The following is a 22,826-nucleotide window of genomic DNA, read 5'->3' on the forward strand; positions in this document are numbered from 1 at the left end:
GCTTCTATTTCCCCTTCTCCTTTGCAGCACCACTGCCCAATTCTTGAACTAACACCACTCATACTCTCATGACATTTCCTTTTCAATCTGATGCCTGTACACTGGTGCTTTAGTAACAGCATTTTGTACAGGAAAGATGCACTCCAAACAGGCACTTTCAGCTTTTCTATGAGTGCCCACCTTGTGTTCAGAGATTTGCAAAAGACATATTTCTTGTTCGCATTTTGTGAAAAATTGCCTCTGTGTGTGCAGCAAGCACTACAGTCTGGGCCTTCATCTAATGGGGGTTTTATTGTAGAAAAGGCAGGGGAGGGATGAGATGGGTAGCACTGTACCAGTTAAACAGAATGATTCCACAGGTCAACTAATTTATAGTTTTTGCTCTCCAGGAGTGCTAATTTTCCAAGGCCCATGTAACTGATAATATGTAAGCTCTGAGTCAAGCTTTTCTTATAAATTATGTCTCTGACTACTGTGAATACACAGGTAGGGTGTGAAGCACCAATGGCAGTCTGCATGGACCTTGTGGCACTCCAGATATTTGACTCCTCTGTCACTAGCCAATGGCACAGCCAGCATGGCCCACCGTCAGGGTTGACATGGCTTGCGGAGCTCATCTTGCTTTACAGGCCGAGGGAAGCGGCATTTGTCCACAGACAGTTTTTCCGGGTCATGTGGCCAGCATGACTAAGCAGCTTCTGGTGAACCAGAGCAGCGCATGGAAACGCCGTTTACCTTCCCACTGGAGCGGTACCTATTTATTTACTTGCACTTGGATGTGCTTTCGAAGTGCTAGGTTGGCAGGAGCAGGGACTGAGCAACGGGAGCTCACCCCGTTGTGGGGATTCAAACCGCCGACCTTCTGATAGGCAAGCCCTAGGCTCTGAGGGCTTAACCCACAGCACCACCCTTGTCCCTTGGTGTTACAATAGGGAGAGATTTTAGTAGTGCCTTTCACAGGTGCTTGGAAAAGCTGAAGACTTACCTTGGATAAACAAAATAACCCTTAATGACTCCCTATTCTAACAAGTACATTAAGTGACCTGGCTCTGTAGGACGGCAGTAACCCTCAAAGATAGTGATAAGCAGGAAGAAACTGGTACTTACAGAGCAGCCGTCTTCAAGAACATTGTACATGAACCTGCCGTTGCCTTCAGCTCGGAGTTCGACATCGTTGGATCCCTGCACTAACAGAGCGCTCTTCAGGCTGCCTGTTTCTGCATCCATGTAAGCGATGCTGTTCTTGCAGTGGTAAGTGATGTTCTGGGAAGCATGGTTAGCCAGTAGTCGCATGAAGGCAAGTTGGGTGGCCATGTCCTTGGTGGTTACACCTTCCTCATTGTACTCAAACTAAAAACGGAAGGGGATAGCTTCAGTAAAAGATCACACGCATATTATGAAATACATTTTGCACATAAGTCAACACCTTGGCCTCTGAAGGGCAAGGAAATTGGGGGGTGGGGCGAAGTACCACCAGCATTTGAGAAGAAATCGTCAGAACTTAAGTTTTGTCCAAGGCCACTGGGAAGCTCCAGGCAAAGCATCACTGGCCAAAAAAGGAGCAGCAGCAGCAGCAGCAGCAGCAGCAGCAGCAGCAGCAGCAAGGAGTTTGTTTCCTCACCCCACTCAATCCCTATCCATGGCGATAATTCATGATGCTAAATGGAAGTTTGAGATTCAGAGGTGGTAGACTTGGGGCGGGAAACCTGTGCAACTCCAGATGTCATTGGACTGAAACTTCCATAATCTCCAGATAATTGCTATGGCTGGGGACAATGAAGGATTGGAGTCCAGTGGGTCTGGAGGGTCACAAACTCCCTGGATCAAAATGCACCCTCTGTTGGAAGCAAAATGTGGGGATAGATGGTTTGCTGGTCTGATCCAGCCGGGGAGCCCTTCTTATGAACAGGGTTAATGTATCTGTTGTGTGGATTAAAAAATAATCAGCGAGGTTTTTGCCTTCCTTACTAGAATGTTTTTGGCCTTAGAGAACACATTTATCATAATGGATACAGTATGGAAACTCACCTGAGTACCGCCATTCATCATTTCTCCAAACCAAACGTGTTTCTTTTCAGCAGTGTTCTTGCTGCTGTACCAGTTCTTAGCTGGGAAGCTTTCTGGATTGGCATGGATGCAAGTCTCACCAGTGGAGAAGTCACAATAAACTCTAATGGCATCCATGGTGCAGCCTTGGTTAGGATCGATCCAGTAGAAGCCTATCGTTTTAAAAAGCAACAGTAAGCCCATCTTCATGTTAAATACTCACACTGATGCAGCCATAGGAACAGTACAAGTACAGTGGTACCTCACAAGACGAATGCCTTGTAAGACGAAAAACTCGCAAGACGAAAGAGTTTTTCATTTTTTGAGTTGCTTCGCAAGACGAATTTCTCTATGGGCTTGCTTCGCAAGACGAAAACGTTCAATGCATTCCTATGGGAATCCATGCTTCGCAAGACGAAAAATTTGCAAGACGAAAAAACTCGCAGAACGAATAAATTTCGTCTTGCAAGGTACCACTGTACGGACAATACAGAAACCTCAAATCCCCCTTTTTAAAAATCACTTACATGGAACTAATAGTTATTGTTTAAATCTAGTTGTACCATTTATTAACTTGTTGATGTGAATGGCTAAAAGTGGAGAGAAATTAGGTGTGGGGTTGGAACAGAAAGGAGGGGGAGATCCAATAGTTTTAAATAAAAAAGCCATAACCCCTGATATGGGCTTATTGGGGGGGCTGCTGTGTTGATAAATACAATTCCTGCAGTCTACAAGTAGAGATTTTATTATGTGGATGGAAAAATTTGATCCTCCATCTGTTCTTACCCCAACACAGCTGATAGAGTTATGTGAGAGCAACAAAGACAGTTTAATGCAGGGGTAACCAACACGATGCTCTGTAGATGCTGTCAGCCTACAACTCCCATCAGCCTCAGCCAGCACAGTAAATAGCTAGGGATGATGGGAATTGTTGTCCATCAACATCTGGAGGGCACAAACTTGGCTGTTCCTGGTCTAGTAGTTTGCCCACCTGCCTCTCCCTGCTACTACCAAAAGGTTTCCCCAGACAAAAGGAAGAATGGCAGCTGCATGGACAAATGGCACACACAGATTTCCATTGGCCACCCACCCACGAGTGCATTACATGGTCAGCAAGCCACTGGGTCAAGCATCTAGCACTAACATACCACTGGTCCATTCTGGGTGGCTGAGTCTTAGGTCACGGCAGGTGCGGGCTGGGTTCTTCCTGGAGCCTTCTGGGGTCAGGAGGGTCTCGATTTGGTTGTTCAATGTTTTCAGGGTGGCATCAACTTCATAGTCCTTGGGTCTAAGAGATGGCTGATCTGCCCGGTAGTATTCTGCATCATAGCCAATTTCGTATCCACCACCATTGGGACCAGGTGGGCCAGGGTGGCCAGGTGGGCCTGGTGGACCCTAAAAAGGTTCAGAAATGAGCATGCCTTTGTTGAAATCAAATTCACTTGATTGTGCAGAAAGCCCAACCCCTGCTCCCCACGAAGAGCCTAAACACAGTGCAAGGTGCATCAAATGGTTCCTCTGGGGCCTATTACAGAAGTGGCCCATGTTCATTAACCCTAGTGATGAGGCAGTGGGTGCTGGACACCAAACATGTAGCCTTAATGAAGGACTCACTAAGCAGAGAGCGTGGACTCTTTGCCTGGTTCAACATGACCACTGTCTTGCAAGAGTAAGGTTAAATGTAATATGAAACCAGACGATGGCCAAACAATGCTCCACATTAATTGAGCTTCTTCTACTTACGTTGCATTTTGAAAATTTAATAACAGGCACGAGGGGGGCAATTTTAACTGGGAATGCAGCACATAGTGGAGAAGAGCTTTGCTGCTGCTTCCCCCCCCAAACAAAAATCATAACTAAAATTCTGATCAGGGTTCTAACTTGTGCAAGGGGCCTATGTGAGGACATCAGGGTTTAAACAGGGTTCCCTGCTGCAGACATTTGCCCTCTAATATGTGAAGGGTGGCAGGAATTGGCCAAGTGACATGACAGAGGGAGTGGAGATGCCATGCTCACCCCTGCTCTTCCTCACATGTCTGGTAACTGTATAATGCCCAATTAGGGCTAGAAAGTCAAATAAAAGGGGAGCCATTTTATTTCAAACATTCACAGGGCAATCTTACGTCTGTTTACTCAGGAGCAAGTCCCACTGTGTTCAGTGGGGCTCACTCTCATCTGGAATTGAAGAACTTAAGAAAATAATATTTCCTTTTTTATTATTGGTTAAATTTTTATCCGAGGATCACAGGGCAGTTTGCAATAATAATAAAAACGAATAGCATGGTAACAAAACAAAAAACCCCAATAAATTAAAAATAAAAACCCAATACAAGTTTCTCAAACTAAATGCACTAATAACACATTTGCTTGGAGGTTTTGCTTTGCAGGTTTGTTTTTTTAAACAATAGTGGCATATACATTTTATGAAATAGAATATAGAAGGACTGTCCTATGCAAGTTTGGTCAGATGTAAGTTTCACTGCATTCTTTGGGGCTTCCTCCCAGGAAAACTGCATAAGGTTGCAACTCAAGCCTGTAATCCTGTGTCCCGGGGGTTGCTATTCTGGTGATGTGGGACTCCAGCTCGCATCAGCCTCAGCCCATGTGGCAGTAATCGGGGGGGGGGGAGCAAGCTGTAGTCCAACATTATCCGGAGGGCCCCACATTGGCTACTCCTGCTATACATGCATACCTGGGAGTTATCCCTACTGAATGCGGTGGGACTTCCTTCTGAGCAAACACGGAAAGCCAGGTGCCGCTTGTGTTAAAATGGATGGTTTCAGCCCCATACCCTCAGCATCCAGTTTCATACTTACAGAAGGTCCTTGGCTACCCTGAGAGCCACGCACACCAGCAGGTCCAACAGGCCCAGGAAGACCGTTGCGGCCATCTTTGCCAGGAGGACCAGAAGGACCTGCAGGGCCCTGAAGGAAGCAAGCAAAGAAACACCCACAGATTAGTACACCACCAAAGCAATGAAATGTAGAAATATATAATCACTTTTTTCAAAAAACAACAAGAAGAAGACTGTTCAATACCCCACACAAAGGGAGTGTGTTCACATACCCTTGGGCCAGCAGGGCCAGTAGCACCAGGTGCACCTTGGTCTCCATGATGACCCTGTTGAAAGGAGAGAGGTTTTTTAAAAACATGACGTACCCCTGTATTGACTTCCATGCAGAATATTCATCCTTGCGCAAATGGCAAATTCATGGTGGGGAGGGAATATAATAGAGGGCTTATTTTGATTCTCAAAATCTGTTTTTCTTTTAAACAAATAGGACAGGGGTGCAGAAGGTAAGGAAACCTCCAGATGTTATTGAACCTCAACTCTCATCAGTCCCAGCCAGTCCAGGTAGTGGTCAGGGGTGATGGAAGTTGGAGGCTGAGGACATCTGAAGGACGACTGGTTCGCTGTCCTTATAACAGGGTGTCCAGTCCCATCCCTGAGAAACAGGAAGTGATAATGACGACAAACATGCCATTGAGCATATATGGTCTCTCGCCCCCCTCACTGAATAACCACCGCCTGCCCCCATGTATCTAGGCACTGGGGCAGGATTTCTAGATGGGCTTCAGTCATACACAACATCTCTGCTTCTGAACATTAATTGCTGGCCTAATGGAAAGGAAATGCCGACGACTCTACAGAGAGCTGTTGCCAGTCAGAGTTGTCAATGTTGAGCTATGTGGACCAAGTCTCACTCCTAGTGTGAAAAGGCAACACCACAGCGATAGCTCCTTCACACAGACTAATCCCGAAGGGCCTTAGAGCGTGCAACCAATGATGCAGGGCCCTGTGAACTGCTGATTATCAGGGAAGCTATATTATTTCTGTTGCTGTTTCATCCCATTGTTCGGGCAACACACTTACAGCAATGCCAGGCAGACCCTGAAGTCCATTGTGTCCCTTGAAGCCAGGTGCGCCTCTGGGTCCCTTGTCACCAGGACCACCTTTCTCACCACGTGGACCTGCTGGGCCCTGTGGAGGGCACAAAAAGGGAAAGGTGAAAAACAGAATCTTTGCAGAGAACTTTCCACCTGCAGAGTTTGTTTAGACACACACAAGTACGTTTGCTTTTGGAACATTTTCACGTCTAGAAAGCAGATTTACCTCTGTTTAAAAACAATTCTGCTGAGCAAGGACTGCGGCTCAAAATGTCTCAGGGTCCCTCTCCTTTGTTACTCTACCACTGATCTGGTCTAAGTAGGAACAGCCTCGCTTGGGACCAGTGCTATTTTTCTAGAAAAAGAGGTACTGGAACTCATCATGAATGCCTCCCTTGTTCTCTTAGAATGGCAATGGTGCCCACCTGAGAGGTGCTGGAACTGAGTTCTGGTGAGTTCCAGCTGAAGAAAAGCCCTGCTTGGGACTAGAAAGTTTCCTAAGCATTGGTTTTTGCTTATATCCAGCCTTAAGAATATAGCAGGTTGTGTCCATTTTGATGAGCCTGTATCTCAAAATTACTACGCTCAACACTTGCTTTCTCTTTGTCCTCAAAGGGCTCACAAGTCAACCGCATAAGGAATGGGAGTTAGGCTAGGTACCCCACCATTGCAATCTTAAAACCTTTCAACCAAAGGGAAAGACCACTACCATATTCTAAACTTCCTACTCATGCCAAAATTTCCCCGTGATCTATACAACCCTCTGACTTGATTTCCAGAACCCAGATCTCCATTCCTGTCCTCATCATGGGACTTCTTACCAAAAGGACATAATTACAGAAGCGAAACAAAATCCGAACTTACAGCAAGACCTCTTGCACCAGCAGGACCAGCAGGACCAGCAATTCCAACGGGACCCTGAAATGGTGACAAAGCACAGTTAGAGAAACTGCTCACTGTAGGTTGTGATGGCAAAGCTCCCTTTCCTTGACCAACAAAGGAATGACCCAAAGGTGCCTCAATACATTCATAATATGGACAAGAACAGGAAGCACAAGTGGTTCACACTTCATGCCCTCTGCGTTTCTTTTGGCCACAATGCCCAAAGTGTGACTGTAGGTATTTTTTGTCCCTTCCTTCATTGGAAGCACATGCTAAGGGAAGAGCTGGGATGGTTCAGTCCATTATCAAATGCACTGAACTGTAAGTTCAAGTCACTTGCACTTCCTGTTCACCCGATGTGAAGAGAACACCCAAAGCCAGTCATAGCAAATGGCTGCTGGAATGAAAGAGCATGCGTGGCATTTTCAGAAGGCCCTGTTTTGGGAGGTCTGGTTGCAAAGGGACTTCTGTTTCAAGGGAGCCAAAAAGTGTAACCGTACAGAGAACTAATGCCACAGCGGGGAGTGATGTGCCACTTGACAACAGGTTGTCTTCATTCATTGGAGGCGAAATGGGAAGCGCACTAGTACCACTTCAATGAGAATCAAGAAGGAATACTGTGATCCCCACTGCTTTCTTTTACAATGAACTGGCAGTGGAATGTTCAGTGACACAGTGGAGGGCTTGGCCATAGTTTACAGGATGGTACTAGCCATTATGCCAAGTTTTGAGTAGCGTAAGGCTCCCAGGCAAATAGGGGGCACCCACCATGCAGAAAACAGGGATGGAAGAACAACACCATCCTACTATTCACTAAGCTTCAGCGTTAACACCTGTAATTCCCTTCCTCATCACAACACAGAAGTGCAAGGGCCAGATTTTAGGTCTGAGAAAAGATGGAAGATGGAAGTCTTATTGATACAAGGAACAGAATACTCTTCTTATTGGGCAGGATATAAGGGGAAAATATCGGGCAGGATATAAGGGGATGAATGGTAGTTAGGGGAATTGTGCATGTGTAGACTGATGAGAGGGTGTGCTTTAGGGATCAGACACTGAACGTAGACCAAAATATCATCATCAACAACGATAATGTTTCTCATGCTTTGATAAGCCTTCAGGGCTCACAGCAGTAACAAAATTACCACTCCATCTAATAGCAAACTCAGCTGGTGATGGACAGCAGCTGACACAGCAATCCAAATGAGGCCACTAAGAAAAGGAAGGTGCTGGTTTGTACAAAAATATTTAAGATGCACCCTTGCTATAAAAACCCGGCTTAATAAGGACTGAGCATGCTCAGTGGCCACACAATTCTAAGTGCCCACTGGAAGCAGGTGCAATGGAGTACCCTAGAAGACAGCATGGCTGGCCAACATTGGACAGGAGCAGTCCACACTGTGACATTCTGCAGTAAATCCCACTTGCCTGGTATCTAACACCCAACCCCATTCAATAAGCAGTTAAGTCTAGTACAAAACTACAACAGGTCAACTAAATTCATAGAATCCCACCCCACCCCTTCCTAAAGGTTTTGGCCAAGCTTCTCAATGCCACCAGGTAGACTGCCTGTAGGGCTTCTCAGTGCGGGAGGCACCCATTGGTGGTGTAGTGGTTACAGTGCCAGACTAGGACCTGTGAGACCAGGGTTCAAATCCCCACTAGGAAACGAAGCTCCCTGGGTGACCTTGGGCCAGTCACTGCCTCTCAGCCTTACGGTCTACCTCACAGGGTTGCTGTGGGCATTAAACAAGGAAAAGGGAAAATCATGCATACCGCTCCTTGGAGGAAAATGGTGCAATCAATAAACATGGCTTTCAAATGCAGCCCTGATAGATTACATCTGACTTTTGATTTTATGAAAAGCTTAGAAGTCACATACAGGTTCGCCACGATTTCCAGGTTTGCCAGCAGGGCCAACAGAGCCATGGGGGCCAGGGGCACCAAGAGCACCAGCGGGACCGGGGTTGCCAGGAGCACCACGTTCACCCTGAAAAGATGAAGGCAAAGGACAAATGGAAGACCTTTAATTTTTTTTTATTTGCATTTTTAATACAGAGACAGAAAAGAAAAACAACACATCCCACACACCCTTCCGTCCACCCCCCAGTTGTACAACTTTCATATCAATCTCGACATACAACTAAATACCTGGAGACTTCCCTAAATGGAAAACCTTTACAAGTCCAAAGGCATGAGCTTGTAGTAAGCACAGGCTCACTTCTGGCTAGAGAAGGGGTAAAAGGAATTACCTTGTAACCAGGAGTACCATCACGGCCTGGAGGACCATCGTTACCTGGATTTCCCTGTGAAGAAAAATATAATCTTAACATCACACACGACATGGAAAAAAAGCTTTACTTTACTGACAGGGGAATGACAGCATGTTCTGTACCTCCATCCTGCCCCCAGCTCCAAATCACAGAACAGTTCCAAGTGGAATAATCTGTCACACTTTATTCTTCCATTGTGATTGTTCCCCCCCAAAATTACTAGTTTCAGAGGGATGGATTCAGTTTCTTTCTAGATTGTACTGATTTCCTAAGTAATTTAGACATTATAGAACCACATTGATCCATTTTTTTGCACTCTATTTATGCATTTCATTTCACTACAGCTTTATTTCATCAGACCAAAAGTAATGGAATGTTCTGAGAACTGTGTGATTTTAATGGAAATATTATTCCCCCCCCTTATCTTTTCATGTTATCATTTCTTCCTCACTGTGTACATGAAGGTAAAAACAAAAGGTAAAGGACACCTGGACGGTTAAGTCCCATCAAAAGGAGACTATGGGGTGCGGCGCTCACCTTGCTTTTCAGGCTGAGGGAGCCACATTTTCAATGGGCGAGTTTGGATAATCATATATTGGCTTAATAAACTACATTATGAGTAAGCCTTTTGGCCACACATGAAGCCCATTCACTCTTCCCTTAATGGTGGTGGGGCGGGGGAGAAGATGATTATATATCACCCAGAAAACTTAATTCCTGATTGTACAGATCAGGAAAATATGGCTAACATCTAAGGAACCAGACATCATATTAAGCCAACTTCAAACCATGGGTGAATATACTATCTTGCTCTAAAGCTGCGAACTGTATTTTTCAAGCCTACATGAAATGGGAAATTATAGTCAATGGAAGATTTCCTGGTTTGTTTTCCCACTCGTACAAAGGGAGGAACAAAATGGCCAAGTCAGATCTCAGTTTATTAGGCTGAGACATGATTATCTGAATATGGTCACTGTGAGGTTTCCTACAATGGCAGCTAGTGGAACATGGGGATGCATCACTTTATAGGATCAAGTGCATTGCTGTCAACGACTTCCAAAGCACACTTCAACATGCAAAGTACATTGCATCTGCTGTCCTATTCATTGATCCCACTTCCATTTCACTGAATTAAAAAATAAATCACAAACAAACAAAAACCTTCATGCGAAAGAAAAACAGCTACGTTAAATAGCCTTCAAATGTGATTTTAAATGCTGCTGAAAATTTAGGATTCCACCTTCCCCACCTCTATTTTCCCCACTGTTATGACCAAAAAGATATACTTACATCACGTCCAGCTTCGCCCTGGGCACCATTCACACCAGGGGAACCCACGGGACCAGATGGGCCGCGGGCACCTGGGGGACCAGCAATACCAAGGGGTCCAGGCTCACCCTAAAAACAATAGCAGGGATACATTTCATTGCTGTTCGTACACTTAACTAGCAAAATATTCAGTACATCCTATTTGCCCATTCATTATTTGACTACTATATAACTTTCAGTTGATGCCAGTAGACCATGCTTGATGCTCTACAGCAAGGGTGGAAGAATCTTTTTAGCCTGTGGTTACCAGGTGTCCCCGTTTCCCGGGGTCAGTCCCCAGATTTACAAATCTGTCCCCGGACACAATCTATCCCTCGAATGTCCCCAGATTTCATTTAATGTCCCTGGATTTATATTTTAAGTGTTGTAGATTTATTAGTAGGGAATGGATTTTGCATTATTGGTTCAATGGCACAAGACACATCATATGGGGACTTCCAGTGAGGCAAAATGGCGGGCGCCACAGCAGCGAGCAGCCCCTGAAGCCAAATGCGCTACCAGGCTGGCTCTGGGCTGCTGAGACTGCCACTGCTGCCACCACTGCCAAGGGGGAACTGGGGATGCCCCGTATGTCAACTGGGGGAACCACTGACACCCCCCGCGACCCAAATCGAGCTGGGAGCGAGAGCACCCAGCCACCTGGCCGACTGCCCAGTGGCGCTCTGGGGCCAGGAAAACCCTGGCGCCGACGCTGGGAGAAGGAGGAGAGGAGAAGGAGAAGGAAGAGAAAGAGGAAGGAAGAGAAAGAGGAAGGAGAAAAAAGAGAGGAGCCCCAACCTTGCCACACTGCTGCCGCCGCTGAGGAAAAGAGGTAGGAGAGCACCGGGAGGGCAAGGACAGGTGGCCGAGCCCAGGCCCAACCCGAGCCTACTCCACGGCTGCTAGAGCTCCAAGAGAGTAGGCCGGGGCCCAGAGGAGATCACAGAAGAGAAGATATTATTTCCTTTTTTAAAAAAAAAATAAGTTTTTTAAAAATAACTTTTTGTCCTTTTTAAGAAAAAAGTGTCCCTAGATTCCTTGTAAAAAAATCTGGTAACCTTATTTTAGCCCAGACTGTTATCTCCTTACCCACCAGCTGCTGGTAGGCCAAGTTTGATGTCACAATGATGTCAGGTGAGGGGGTTTTCAAAGTGCTATTTAGCACAGTACTTTGAAATGAGCTACCAGTCAGCAGTGCCTGCAAACTCCCTTTTCACCTGAGCCAGGTTTTTACCTGCCCAACACCAGACATCCTGTAGGATGTTCTATACTGCTCAACAGAAAGCAGTTCTTGCTCATGATACATGTGCAGTCTAAACTTCTGAGTCTGTTCCAGCTATGGCGGTGCAAGCAGGAGTTTCCACTGCCAAGGCAAAAACGTGATTGGTTGAACAGCTGACAGGGCAGGACCATATAACCGGTTCCCACTTGCCAAGCAACAGCCAATCCCGGACCTTCCTTCCTTCAGGGAATTTCTGGTACATGTCCTGCCAGAATAGTACAGTCACCCTCAAGAGGCAGCTAGCTTGAGGGCATCAGCTGAACTCCCACACCAGCATTGGTACCCAATGGGACATCCTATGAAACAGTGCCACAACACACTTGTAGGGGCAAGCCATGAGACAGAAGCGCGCAACTCCAAAGGAGCAACTTTACACTGTGTTTCTCCTCCAGGTTAAAAGAACCAAGAGTTCAGCATTGAATTTAGCATGCAGCATCCTAATTCCAGACAAAGCATATCCGCTACCTAGCTGAAGACTTGGCAAATATGGTACTCACAAGTGATCCAGCAATGCCTGGGAGACCACGTTCTCCTCTGCTGCCAGGAATACCAAGGATACCAGGAGCTCCAAGAAGACCTTGAGGACCAGGGGAACCAGGGGCACCCTGCACAAAGAAAAGAGCAGAATAAATTTTTCGGATCCTATTTGCAGACTAGCAAACTTCCAATTTGTAACATAAATGAAACTGGTTCTTCCCGTCTCCTTTGGCAACTTAATTTGATCTCAGATGTGCACGGATCTCTTCTGATGTACTCAGATTAAGGTTATCCAACCTTCTTAAAGACAAATCAAGCAACCTGTACCCTTGCTTTGAAATCCTTATTCTGTTTAAGTTTGGGAATGGGACCGCATGGCAATGCCAGAATAAGCCTAATGACCTCAAGAGCAAATCAAATTAAAACATATTCATTATTTGCCACTTGCAGGGCCAATGAAACCAGCAGAAAGTGGGACTTCATGCTGCACTTGCCACACCTGGAGAACGACTAGCAATTCTCAGTGGTGGTGTAGGCCAATGACATCATTGATCCATGGTGGATTATGCTAGCCATTCTCCAGGGGCAACACCTAGAACCATGCAGCCCCCCCCCACGTCTATCAAGTGATGCCCTTTGCTAACAGGCACTGATTCCTTCCTTAAATTGTCCAAATAAGGCTATTGACCTTATGGTTGCGAATTCAGCCAGTGGCTACAAAGATTTAGCTTAGAATTTTCTGAGACCAATTTATATGCACATCAATACTTTTGTACTATTTGATGCAAGGACATATATTTTCAAAGTCTTCACTTAAATGCATTTTTTCTTTTTTTTAGGCTATTCACAAGAGATTTGGGGGCGTGAGCCACATCATCATGCAATGGGCAATCCATTGTGTCCAAACATTTTGTGGAATTCTTGCCCTGACTACCATGGAAGGTTGAAAGTCCACACAATGCACAGAATTCTGGAGCCCTAAATATTGAAAATCAAGATTATATATATCCTTGACTTCATCCTGCCATTTAGGGATGGGCTCATATAAATAAAACAACTTCAAATAAATAAAGGTTGAATAGGACCTTGCTGAAAGCAGTCCTACTGAGAGCAGCAAAGCTCATGAAGAAAGTGACATATTCCCCTGGAGTAAAAAAATGAAGCAGAACTGGACTCAGAGAAGCCATGTCACTCCAATCCAGCAGAAGACCTGAATCAATAGATGCATCGGTTTATGTCTGCATGTAATTAAAAGGGAGATTCCTATATGCTTTGAAGAACACACACTCATGGGCTGTGTTGGCTGATGTCTGTATTTCTGAGAAATACGGCAAGAATGACTAACACAGCCTTGGCCAACCTGGTGCCTCTCTCCAGCTGTTATGGACTGAACTTCCATAAGCCCCAGGCAGCATCGCTGTGCCGGCTGGGGACTGATGGGAGTTGTAGTTCTGGAGGGCACTAGGTTGGTGAAGGCAGGCCTAAGAACTGGTATTCAGGCATGACTGATCTGAACCGTTTTTAATCCTGAATTTTACCTTGCTGAACAATGGGTAATAATAATGATAATGAAAATGAGGAAAAGGAAGGAAAATGAATTATTTGTAATAACTTACAGCAGCACCACTTTCTCCACTTGGACCTTTCTCTCCACTGAATCCAGGTGGCCCAACAATACCAGGTTCACCAGCACGGCCAACTGGACCAGTGTCACCACGTTGGCCTCTGATACCTTCTTTGCCAGCTGGGCCAGGAGGGCCAGGGGGACCAGTGATACCCTAGGGATAAAGTAGACAGGTAAATAAATGCCCATGGTTACATTGCTGGTGTAACCAGTTCACAGAGAGCAAAATATTAAACCAAATAGCAAAGAACTGACAAACATTTTTGGTGATAAACAAAACGACAACAACAACATCCCAACAACTAATCTTGGTGGTGGTGATTTTAACCATGCAGGATTACAACCAGCTTGCTCCTGAGGATCACATGGAATCAATGGACTCCTTTCGTTGAGGTTTCTACAGCAGAGTTTTTCAGGTTTCCTATATACAGGCAACACTTTCCACACCGACTTGTCCAGTTGAGGAATTCCAGGAGCTCTGCCATAGAAATTTTACACATGGCGCAGGATTCTAGAGCATGTTCTAGCCAAGGATCAGTGGCATATGACATGCAAATCTGTACAAGAGAACTCCAGGAGCACACTTCAATTGAGAGCAAGTGTTAGGGAGGACATGACATGACAATATGGAGTAAAGAGTGAGGAGGGATGCTTACATCCCCCACCCCCAAAACTTTACAGGAAGCTGGTTAATCCAGCCTCCCTGCCATCTCCCTCTCTCCAGACAAACGTTTAGACAATATTTTTGCGAGGGAAAAGTAGTATGGAAATTTGTGGGTGAAAAAGCAATTTCAGGGAGGGGGATTTCAGATGAAAAGAGGCTGTTGGGGAAGGGTCAAGCAGCCTACTACCCAAATTCCCTTCTTCCAGTGCTGCTTTGAGTAAAGGAGAGAGGAGTTTTCTTAGCCACATTCATTCATTCATTCATTCATTCATTCATTCATTCATTCATATGCACTGTATAGATAAGCCTTCTGCTAATCCAGGGTTTTGGGAAGGCCTGTTGGGCCCAATTGTCACTGTGCCATGTATTTAATGGCTGCATATTTGCTGGAGAAGGTTGGTAGTGATGGATAACTTTCAGAGAAGCTTGTCCACTATTTCAGATCTTCTTTTCAAACAACTGTTGACAAGGTTCCAAGAACCCCGGTTATCCAGGATTGTTCTTTGCAAAGAGGAATTAGAAGCACCAGACCCTTTATGTTTACTACCTTGTTTAAATTTACAGATGGAATGTTTTCAATGGCTACTTACAGCAGGGCCAGGGGGTCCGGATCTTCCAGCAGCACCAGGGAAACCAGTGACACCCTGTTGGGGGGGAAAAGATCAATGAAGAGATCAGGACTTAGAAGGACCAGCAGGAGGGTAGATGTAGGAGCATCAACATAATAAGTTTCTACACTTACAGGTGGACCAGAATCACCACGACCTCCAGTGGGACCAGCAGGGCCAACGGGACCCTATATACAAGAAGAAAGAGTAGGAAAAATTAAGATAAGTAGAGTACTGCAAAGTTCCAGCTGTCAAATATTGGCTTGATCATGATTGGAGTTAAAAATTAATGAAAGCTATGCTACTGACTTATTGAAAGGAGGATCAGACACTATTTCATACTCTAATGCAGGCATGGGGAAACATGTGGCCCTCCCAGTGATGTTGGTGTTGGGACTCCAATGGCCAATGTGATGGGATTTGTAGTCCAGCAACACACCACTACTTTGTAACAGTAGTCATAATGTGGACAAGATGCCATCCCAAAGTTGCTAACTTGGTTTTGAAGTGTGTTGACATTACCACTACCTCGTACATGAGATAATTTTTCTAAGAACAGTGGTGGTTCATATACTACCAACCACAGGCAGAAAAATTAACATATGAGTTACAGTGTTCACTCAGTTGTTGTTGGCACCCATCTGTCTCAAGAGACAATAGAGGAGTGCGCCATCGGGGGTAAAGTCAAAATGTTGGGAAGTTACAGCGCCTGCTGTGGCTGTAGAAACCAATATGGGAGAGACATGTTTTGTCGCAGCTGGGACAGATGAAGGCAGCTGGTTCCGCTGCACCATGGCATTTCTTCTCTCTGCACTCCTCCCAGCGGTCATTTCAGTCCAGTCAGTACTCATATACGCTTCAAAGTACTACTCTTCATTCAATGAATTGATAATGCTTATGATAATTGGATTATCAGTGATATACCAGGAGTGCTACTGTATGTCAAAACTCCTCTGGAAATACTGTACACACACAATCTACCCAGAAAGATGGCCACTGGTATTGGTTCTTTACCACCAATCTATAGCATTTATATATTAACTCTTTGAAAATAGCTTATAAGGAAGGAGTAAGGACCATGTAGTTGCTGCTGGAATACAAGTCCCATCATTCCTGACCACTGGCCATGCTGGCAGGAGTTGATTGGAGCTGGAATTCATCAACATCTGAAAGGCCACAGATTCCACACCCCTGCAAAGTTTACCTAACTCTGAATTCCTCCAAATGTAGTGCCAAAGGCAATCCAGAATTTCATCCTTTTGGGAATGGCATGCTTTGTTCCTGCTCTTTGGGAAAGATCCTAGGCACTTCACAAATTAGCCTAACAGTAATTCTAGATTTGAACCATGCAAGCATTCTGCTTCACAGCTATGTAATAAGTTTGTGGATGTAGCACTATGAAATCCAAAGAGACTACACAGTTTGATCAGAAGGTGAGGAGAGTTTAATATAAAATTCATTTGACTTACAGAGGGGCCAGAGTTGCCAACAGACCCGACAGCACCTTGTGGGCCTTGTTCTCCTTTAGGTCCTCTCTGGCCTCTTTCACCTTTAGCTCCAGTCTGACCAGCTGCACCCTTTAAAAGTCAAGAGGGGAGAAATGTTACTCAAAATACATTATAGCCCCAAACTATTAAAAACCATGCGAAAGCCAATATTTCCCTTCATACTTACAGGAGGGCCGGCAAATCCAGGAGGACCAGCAGGGCCAACCTCACCACGTTCACCCTATGGTAGGGGAGGAGAACCAACACACATCCCAGTGAGAAAAATTAATCACCATTTCATATCAAAGGTTCCTAGAACCTGTTCATGTCACACTTTTAAAAGAAATTATTCCACTACTTACAGAACTTCCACGAGGACCAGCAGGGCCAGCGGGGCCAGCGGAACCGGCTTCGCCCTAAAACAAACACACAAAGGATTCATGTTGCTAGGATACGCACCAGGCCATCCTCTACTGCAAGTCCATGGCTGAAGACATAAGCGTCTACCCATCAGCCTCTTGGTGATCCACTGATGCAACTCAAACCATCAGGTGCCACAGGCAAGAGATCAGGTGCATTGCAGCAGGGTGCCTTCAGAACAAATTGATCCCAATGGCTTGGGCATGAGAGCCGAGCCACAAACAAGGGATCAATCAATCAAGCAAGCAAGCAAGCAATCAATCAGTCCCAAGGCACTTTTGGCTAGTTTGCCATATTTCATCTGCCAGATCCTGAGCAAAACACATTCACTGCATTTTCTAAATGGATATGAGGAAGAAAGGTAAGTTGAACTCATTGGTGTTCTATTTAGGCCTTGTAAAAATGTGTTCTGTCCCCTTAAATTACACCCCAGACTCCTCATTGCCTCTAAGACAAAGATAGTGAGAATGTGTCCCTCTAGATGTTGTCCAGCTCTCATCAGCCCCAGGCAGAATGGTCTGGGTTGATGTGAGATGGAGTCCAATAACATCTGGAGGGCCACACCTCCCCTCTCTGCTTTAAGACTATGTTAGGGAGCCCAGCTTGGCAGATATAAACAACTCATTAATAAACCAGCTAAGTCACGGTCACCCAAACCTGCCTGCAGCCTGAATTAAAGGCGCAACAGACAGCACAGGCTCCAAATATATTAAGGGCCTTCTAAGAGTGCATGGAACTCAATGGGCATGATGAACTTGGGTCCATTTATTTCAGCGGGTCTGATCTATTATTATGTATAATAGTAATGTTGTGTTTTAGTTGTTGTAACCTACCCTGGAACCTTAGGGCAAAGAGTGTGTAAATAGCAACAACAGAGTAGGTGTAATGCCATCTTTTAAAATCCTTTCCCTCCAACATTTTTTTAACCATGCTTAACTTCTTTTCAATCAAATAATGGCCATGAATTCCAAGTGCCATGTTAAGGATGCGCAAGCGTTCTTTGCACTGAAGGCTCCTATGCCATGACAAAATGGTAGTTGTTTGCCTTGTGATCTTGGTGTTGAGGGAAGCTGCTGTTTGAAAAATGTAAGCCAAATAACATCTCTCTGGGTGCACCGTATGGAACCAGTTACACCATTCATTAGATTTTCTTGACCACAGATGTTAACAGATATAAAACCATACAGACACAGGTAAAAAGCCAGGTAGCCATGCAGCCTACGCTTATCACCCAAGAAGGGGGGGAAATAAAATAAAATCATGAAAAGTACAGTTCAAGCCTTCAGTTTTAAGTGTGTTCAAGCAAATGTCCTTACAAGCCTCTGCTTGAAATGGCATGAGAGCAAGGAGCCCCAAATGGCGATTGTGCTCTTGTGTGTGTGTGTGTGGGGGGGGGGAGACACAGGATGTCCTGTTTTTTCCAGGGCAGTTGATGCATATATTTTACTAGGGATGTAGGGATGTTCCTTCAACCATTTCATTTCTTGGGGAATATTAAATCTTAAGGGAGTTTTCTGAAACATTATTATTATTATTATTATTATTTAGTTATATCCTGCCTTCCCCCCAAAAAAAGATAAAACAGAAAAAGCTAAAAACATAGAAAAGCAATTAAACACTAACAGAATTAAAACTAGATGGACAGATCTATTAAAAACACAGATAACAACAACAATAAAAACAGCACAGCACCAGCCCCTTCCTTAAAAACAGTCAGTTCCTAAAAGCGTGTTGGAATAGGAAGGTCACCTGCTGGTGGAATGACAACAAGGAGGGAGCCAGTCTAATTTCTATAGAAAAGTCTGAGAGCATAAATATGGATTAATCTAAAGCCAGGGTGTTGACCCTGTCGCCCACAAGAAGTTGCAGAACTGCAACTCCCATCAGCCTCAGCCAGCACAGCCAGGGATAGATAACAGTAATTGTAATTCAGCAATATCTGGAGGGTGACAGGTTCCCCATCCCTGATCAATGATTTAGGCTGCAATCCTATACCCACTTATCTGGGAGCAAGACCCACTGAACTCAATGGCACTCACTTCTGTGTAGATGTATGCAGAAGTGCTGTGTTAGAGTTGAGTCAGCTGGGCCTAGTGCAAGAATGGGGAACCTGTGGCCCTCCAGATATTTTTGGACTACAGATCCCATCATCCCTGACCATGATGGTTCAGGGTGATGGGAGTTGGAGTTCAAGAACATCTGGAGGGCCACAGGTTCTCCATCCCTGGCTTAGCAGATAGCATATTTGGTGAAGGCAAGGAAAAAGTGGATTCAAATCTTCGCTCAACCTTCGGCTGACTGTGTTCTTATGGAAATGCCATTTATGTTCATTTCTCCATCTGTAAAATGGGACTATTAATAACAATAGGTGGTGAATAAGATAATTATTAGGAGGCTCTTTGGACAGGAAGAAACGCCATAGGAGTAAGCAGCGCTTTTCTTCCTGGGGGGTACGCAGGGGTACGAATACCCCTAAACATTTTGTGAATCTTTGTACTTTTGTCTATTTACTGTATTTATTTTTCCAGATTTGAACTATAAAGTGATGATTTCCTTGAGTCAAAATGAGAGTACCCCTGAACATTTTTTTAAAGAAAAAAAAGCACAGGGAATAAGGAAAAAATAGGATAAGACCCAATGCGTAGGACGGCACTGTAGGTATTGTTTTAACTTTCTCTGTTGTGTGTAACTTTTACCTACCACTATGATATTTTAAAATATGAAGCGGATTATAAATGCTTTCACACAAACAAACATCTTGATATTTTCCCCATTGTGTTTTATTTGGATGCTGTAACACTGGAGGGATGAATCTCACCCATGAGAAGCTGCCTTATACCACTAGATTGGTCCATCTAGCTCAATACTGTCCACATTGACAGCCAGGAGATAGTTCAGTTGGAAGAGCATGAGATTCTGGATCTCAGGGCCGTGGGTTCAAGCCCCACATGGGCCAAAAGATCCCTGCATTGCAGGGGGTTGGACTAGATGACCCTCGTGGTCCCTTTCAACTCTACAATTGTATGATTCTGATCCAGGGATTCTGTGATCCAGGGTTTCAGGCAGGAGTCTTTCTCTAGCCCTACCTGGAGATGCATTGAACCTGCAAAACACATGCTATACCACTGGGCGATGGCTCCTTCCCATACTAAATGCAAGCCTGCTAAGCATCTGAAAAGTCTGCCACTTACTCTTTCGCCAGTACTTCCAGCAGGGCCAGGAGCACCAACTGCACCAGGAATACCCTGAAAAAAAATCAAGCAGAATTACAGGTTTGAATCTAGGGTGCTTTTTCTCCCCATGTTAAACCTACACCAGAAGAAAATTATCCAAGCTATGGACAATTGCACAAATGATAAAACGACACATTTAGTTTTTGTTTTTTAAAAGGTTTTGTATTGTTTTAAGTTTTCTTAATCCAGCATCAGAAATCAATGTAATAGTTGTCTAAACAAATTGCATTAACTTCCTTAATAATACCAGTGATGTATTTTCAAGATCTTCAGTGATCTAAACTTACTTCAGGCCAATATCACTGAAGGTTAAGGGTCTGGGTGCGGAATTAATGGGCTATGTATTGGGACCTAAATCCAATTATTTTTCTCTCCCCCTCTTGATTACTAAAAGGACTGAAGGCTTGGCTCCTGGGAAATAAAGCAATTTAAGAAGTATACTTACCCGTGAACCATCTCTTCCTGAAGTTCCGGCTTCTCCTCTGAAGCCTGTTGGACCCTGAAATGAAGCGGGACACAGCATGAATAATTCTGAGTCTCACTGTCTAATTCAGAGGCTTTCAACCTTTTTGAGTCCACGGCTCCTTTGACCAACTACATTCTTTCTGTGGCACCCCTGTGGGGCTCAGGAGCCCAGTTATGTCACCCTTTGCCTGCAGAGCCGGCAGCCCCTCACCCTTTTTCAAACACCCTCTATTGTGGAGTGTTCCCTTAGCCCTCTCCCCTCTCCTTGGGAGTCCTCTATTATTTCCTTATTTTCATTTTTCATGTCTGTTGCGTCTTTATTTTCTCCCCCTTTGCAACTACCAATGCTCTGGGTTGCCAGTGGAGGTAAAAATCCTCTTAGTTGTGTCTTCTGCAGATGGAAAAACAAACACCCCTATTTTTCTCCATTTTTACTGAATCCATAAACCAGACAATTCTAATATCAACGCCTGGAAAAGAAATTGGATCCACACTAGCAAGAGAGTTGAATGTTACAAACACAACCCAAAATACCTCCCAGTGAACTCAGTTCATGAAATAATTATTGCTGGCTTCCTCAAGATCATCTAATATTTTTTATTTTAAAAATCATGAATAACATTATGAAATGAATTTTAAATGTAGCCAGCAGAAGGCATGCTTTTGTAGACAGGAATGGAAGTGTTTAGCATTTTGCCATTACTATATTCCCCACTAAGCCAATTTCTTGCAGATGCCTATGATGTAGCGTCCCTGGAAAACAGTGTCTCACTCACATATGTACTCAGCTTTGGGTCTTGATAAACTAAACCAGAATAATAATAAATCAATTGACAGAATTAAACTTGCGGATCACTTATTACACAGAAGGTTTCCAAGTGACTTGCCGCATATGATTCTAAGCCAGGAAAACTGAGCCTAAGACTTCCTACTCCAGCACAAGTGCTTAAAATGGGGTCTCTTGATTACTATAGCTACTCAGGGACCGAACCTGGGGTCATCAGCTTACAGAGCATGGGCAGTACCACTGAACAGCCACAGCCTTTCCCCACCAAGGAAGACCTTGCAATTAAAATACCAGGGGTGACTTTGCCGAGGTGATGAATTGTTGGTCAGGAATCAGCTTGTCTCTTACTGGCCTTACCTTTTCGCCTTTGCCTCCTGGGACGCCAGCAATACCTCTTTCGCCAGGCATTCCACTGGGACCAGCTGGGCCTGGGGTACCAGCAGCACCAGCGGCACCAGGTTCGCCCTAGGAGAACAGGAAAAGAAAGATTCAATCTTCAAGAGCCCTAGGGGGAAATGAGCCACATGCTTCATTGTGCTGCCTGCGAATAGCTGCTTGCTAGTATTCTGAAAGGTACTGCATTTCTGAATACTGCTGGGGGGGAAATACTCTCTGCAGTGGCCGTCCAGGAGTGAAGGTGATGTTTCTTATCACGTGACATTCAAACGATCCATTCTCCAAACATGCAGGTAAAAGCAGGTGAATACCTCCTAAGCAGAAATGTCTGGTTTGGGATAGGTCTGATTAAAATGGATCAATTTGGAGGATGTCTTCTGGGTGTTCAAAAGTAACCCGATATGAGATTGACTTCATTATCATCTTGGCAACATCAAGCGATGCCAGGAACCATGTGAATTATATTTTTCCAAGGATTGTATCTAACTAAGCTATACTCAGCATTGAAATTGATGGGCCTAAGCTGGACATGCCCTTTATTTTTATTGGGTCTTCTCTGAATAGGAATAATCCCTGAATAGCTCAGTCAGAGCACATGACTCTTCATCTCAGGGTCATGGGTTCAAGCCACACGTTGGGTGAAAAGATTTCTGCATTGCAGGGGGTTGGACTAGATTACTCTCATGATCCCTAACTACGAGTCTAAGAAATCTATGAAACACTGGATGTGCTTTCTGTCATCCCTGCAGCAACATCCAGGGCTTGGAACCTGATGGGCAACTGACAATACCTTTCTGGAGACCCCTGGGTACTGCTACCACCCCTCAATTTGTTTAAGGGTTAGAGAAACCAAAAATAGATCCATTACAGGTTGACCAGGACTCCAGATCCAGAATCAACAGGCAGGGTGGAAATTTGCAGAAATCCATCACAGAGCATCCCTGTACATGTCTGGACTCTGCCTCATCACAAATGCTGCAGTGAAA

General features: G+C 44.7%; 1 protein-coding gene across 2 annotated transcripts in view; it reads right to left on the minus strand.

Annotated features, from left to right (window-relative positions):
- Positions 1-22,826, minus strand: part of COL1A2 (collagen type I alpha 2 chain) — a 64,252-nt gene that overhangs the window by 633 nt on the left and 40,793 nt on the right. For both annotated transcript variants that reach the window (XM_081931209.1, XM_081931210.1), the window contains exons 30-49: positions 21,802-21,909; positions 20,638-20,691; positions 20,151-20,204; positions 16,902-16,955; positions 16,727-16,780; positions 16,522-16,629; positions 15,187-15,240; positions 15,035-15,088; positions 13,773-13,934; positions 12,177-12,284; positions 10,380-10,487; positions 9,069-9,122; positions 8,699-8,806; positions 6,799-6,852; positions 5,921-6,028; positions 5,113-5,166; positions 4,863-4,970; positions 3,195-3,441; positions 2,029-2,219; positions 1,108-1,350 (exon numbers count right to left, since the gene is read on the minus strand). In XM_081931209.1, coding sequence (XP_081787335.1) covers positions 1,108-1,350; positions 2,029-2,219; positions 3,195-3,441; positions 4,863-4,970; positions 5,113-5,166; positions 5,921-6,028; positions 6,799-6,852; positions 8,699-8,806; positions 9,069-9,122; positions 10,380-10,487; positions 12,177-12,284; positions 13,773-13,934; positions 15,035-15,088; positions 15,187-15,240; positions 16,522-16,629; positions 16,727-16,780; positions 16,902-16,955; positions 20,151-20,204; positions 20,638-20,691; positions 21,802-21,909 — 2,085 coding nt within the window. The remainder of the gene's footprint in view (positions 1-1,107; positions 1,351-2,028; positions 2,220-3,194; positions 3,442-4,862; positions 4,971-5,112; positions 5,167-5,920; positions 6,029-6,798; positions 6,853-8,698; positions 8,807-9,068; positions 9,123-10,379; positions 10,488-12,176; positions 12,285-13,772; positions 13,935-15,034; positions 15,089-15,186; positions 15,241-16,521; positions 16,630-16,726; positions 16,781-16,901; positions 16,956-20,150; positions 20,205-20,637; positions 20,692-21,801; positions 21,910-22,826) is intronic.

This window comes from Podarcis melisellensis (genome assembly GCF_964234715.1).
Source record: "Podarcis melisellensis genome assembly, chromosome: 12".
NCBI lineage: Eukaryota > Metazoa > Chordata > Lepidosauria > Squamata > Lacertidae > Podarcis > Podarcis melisellensis.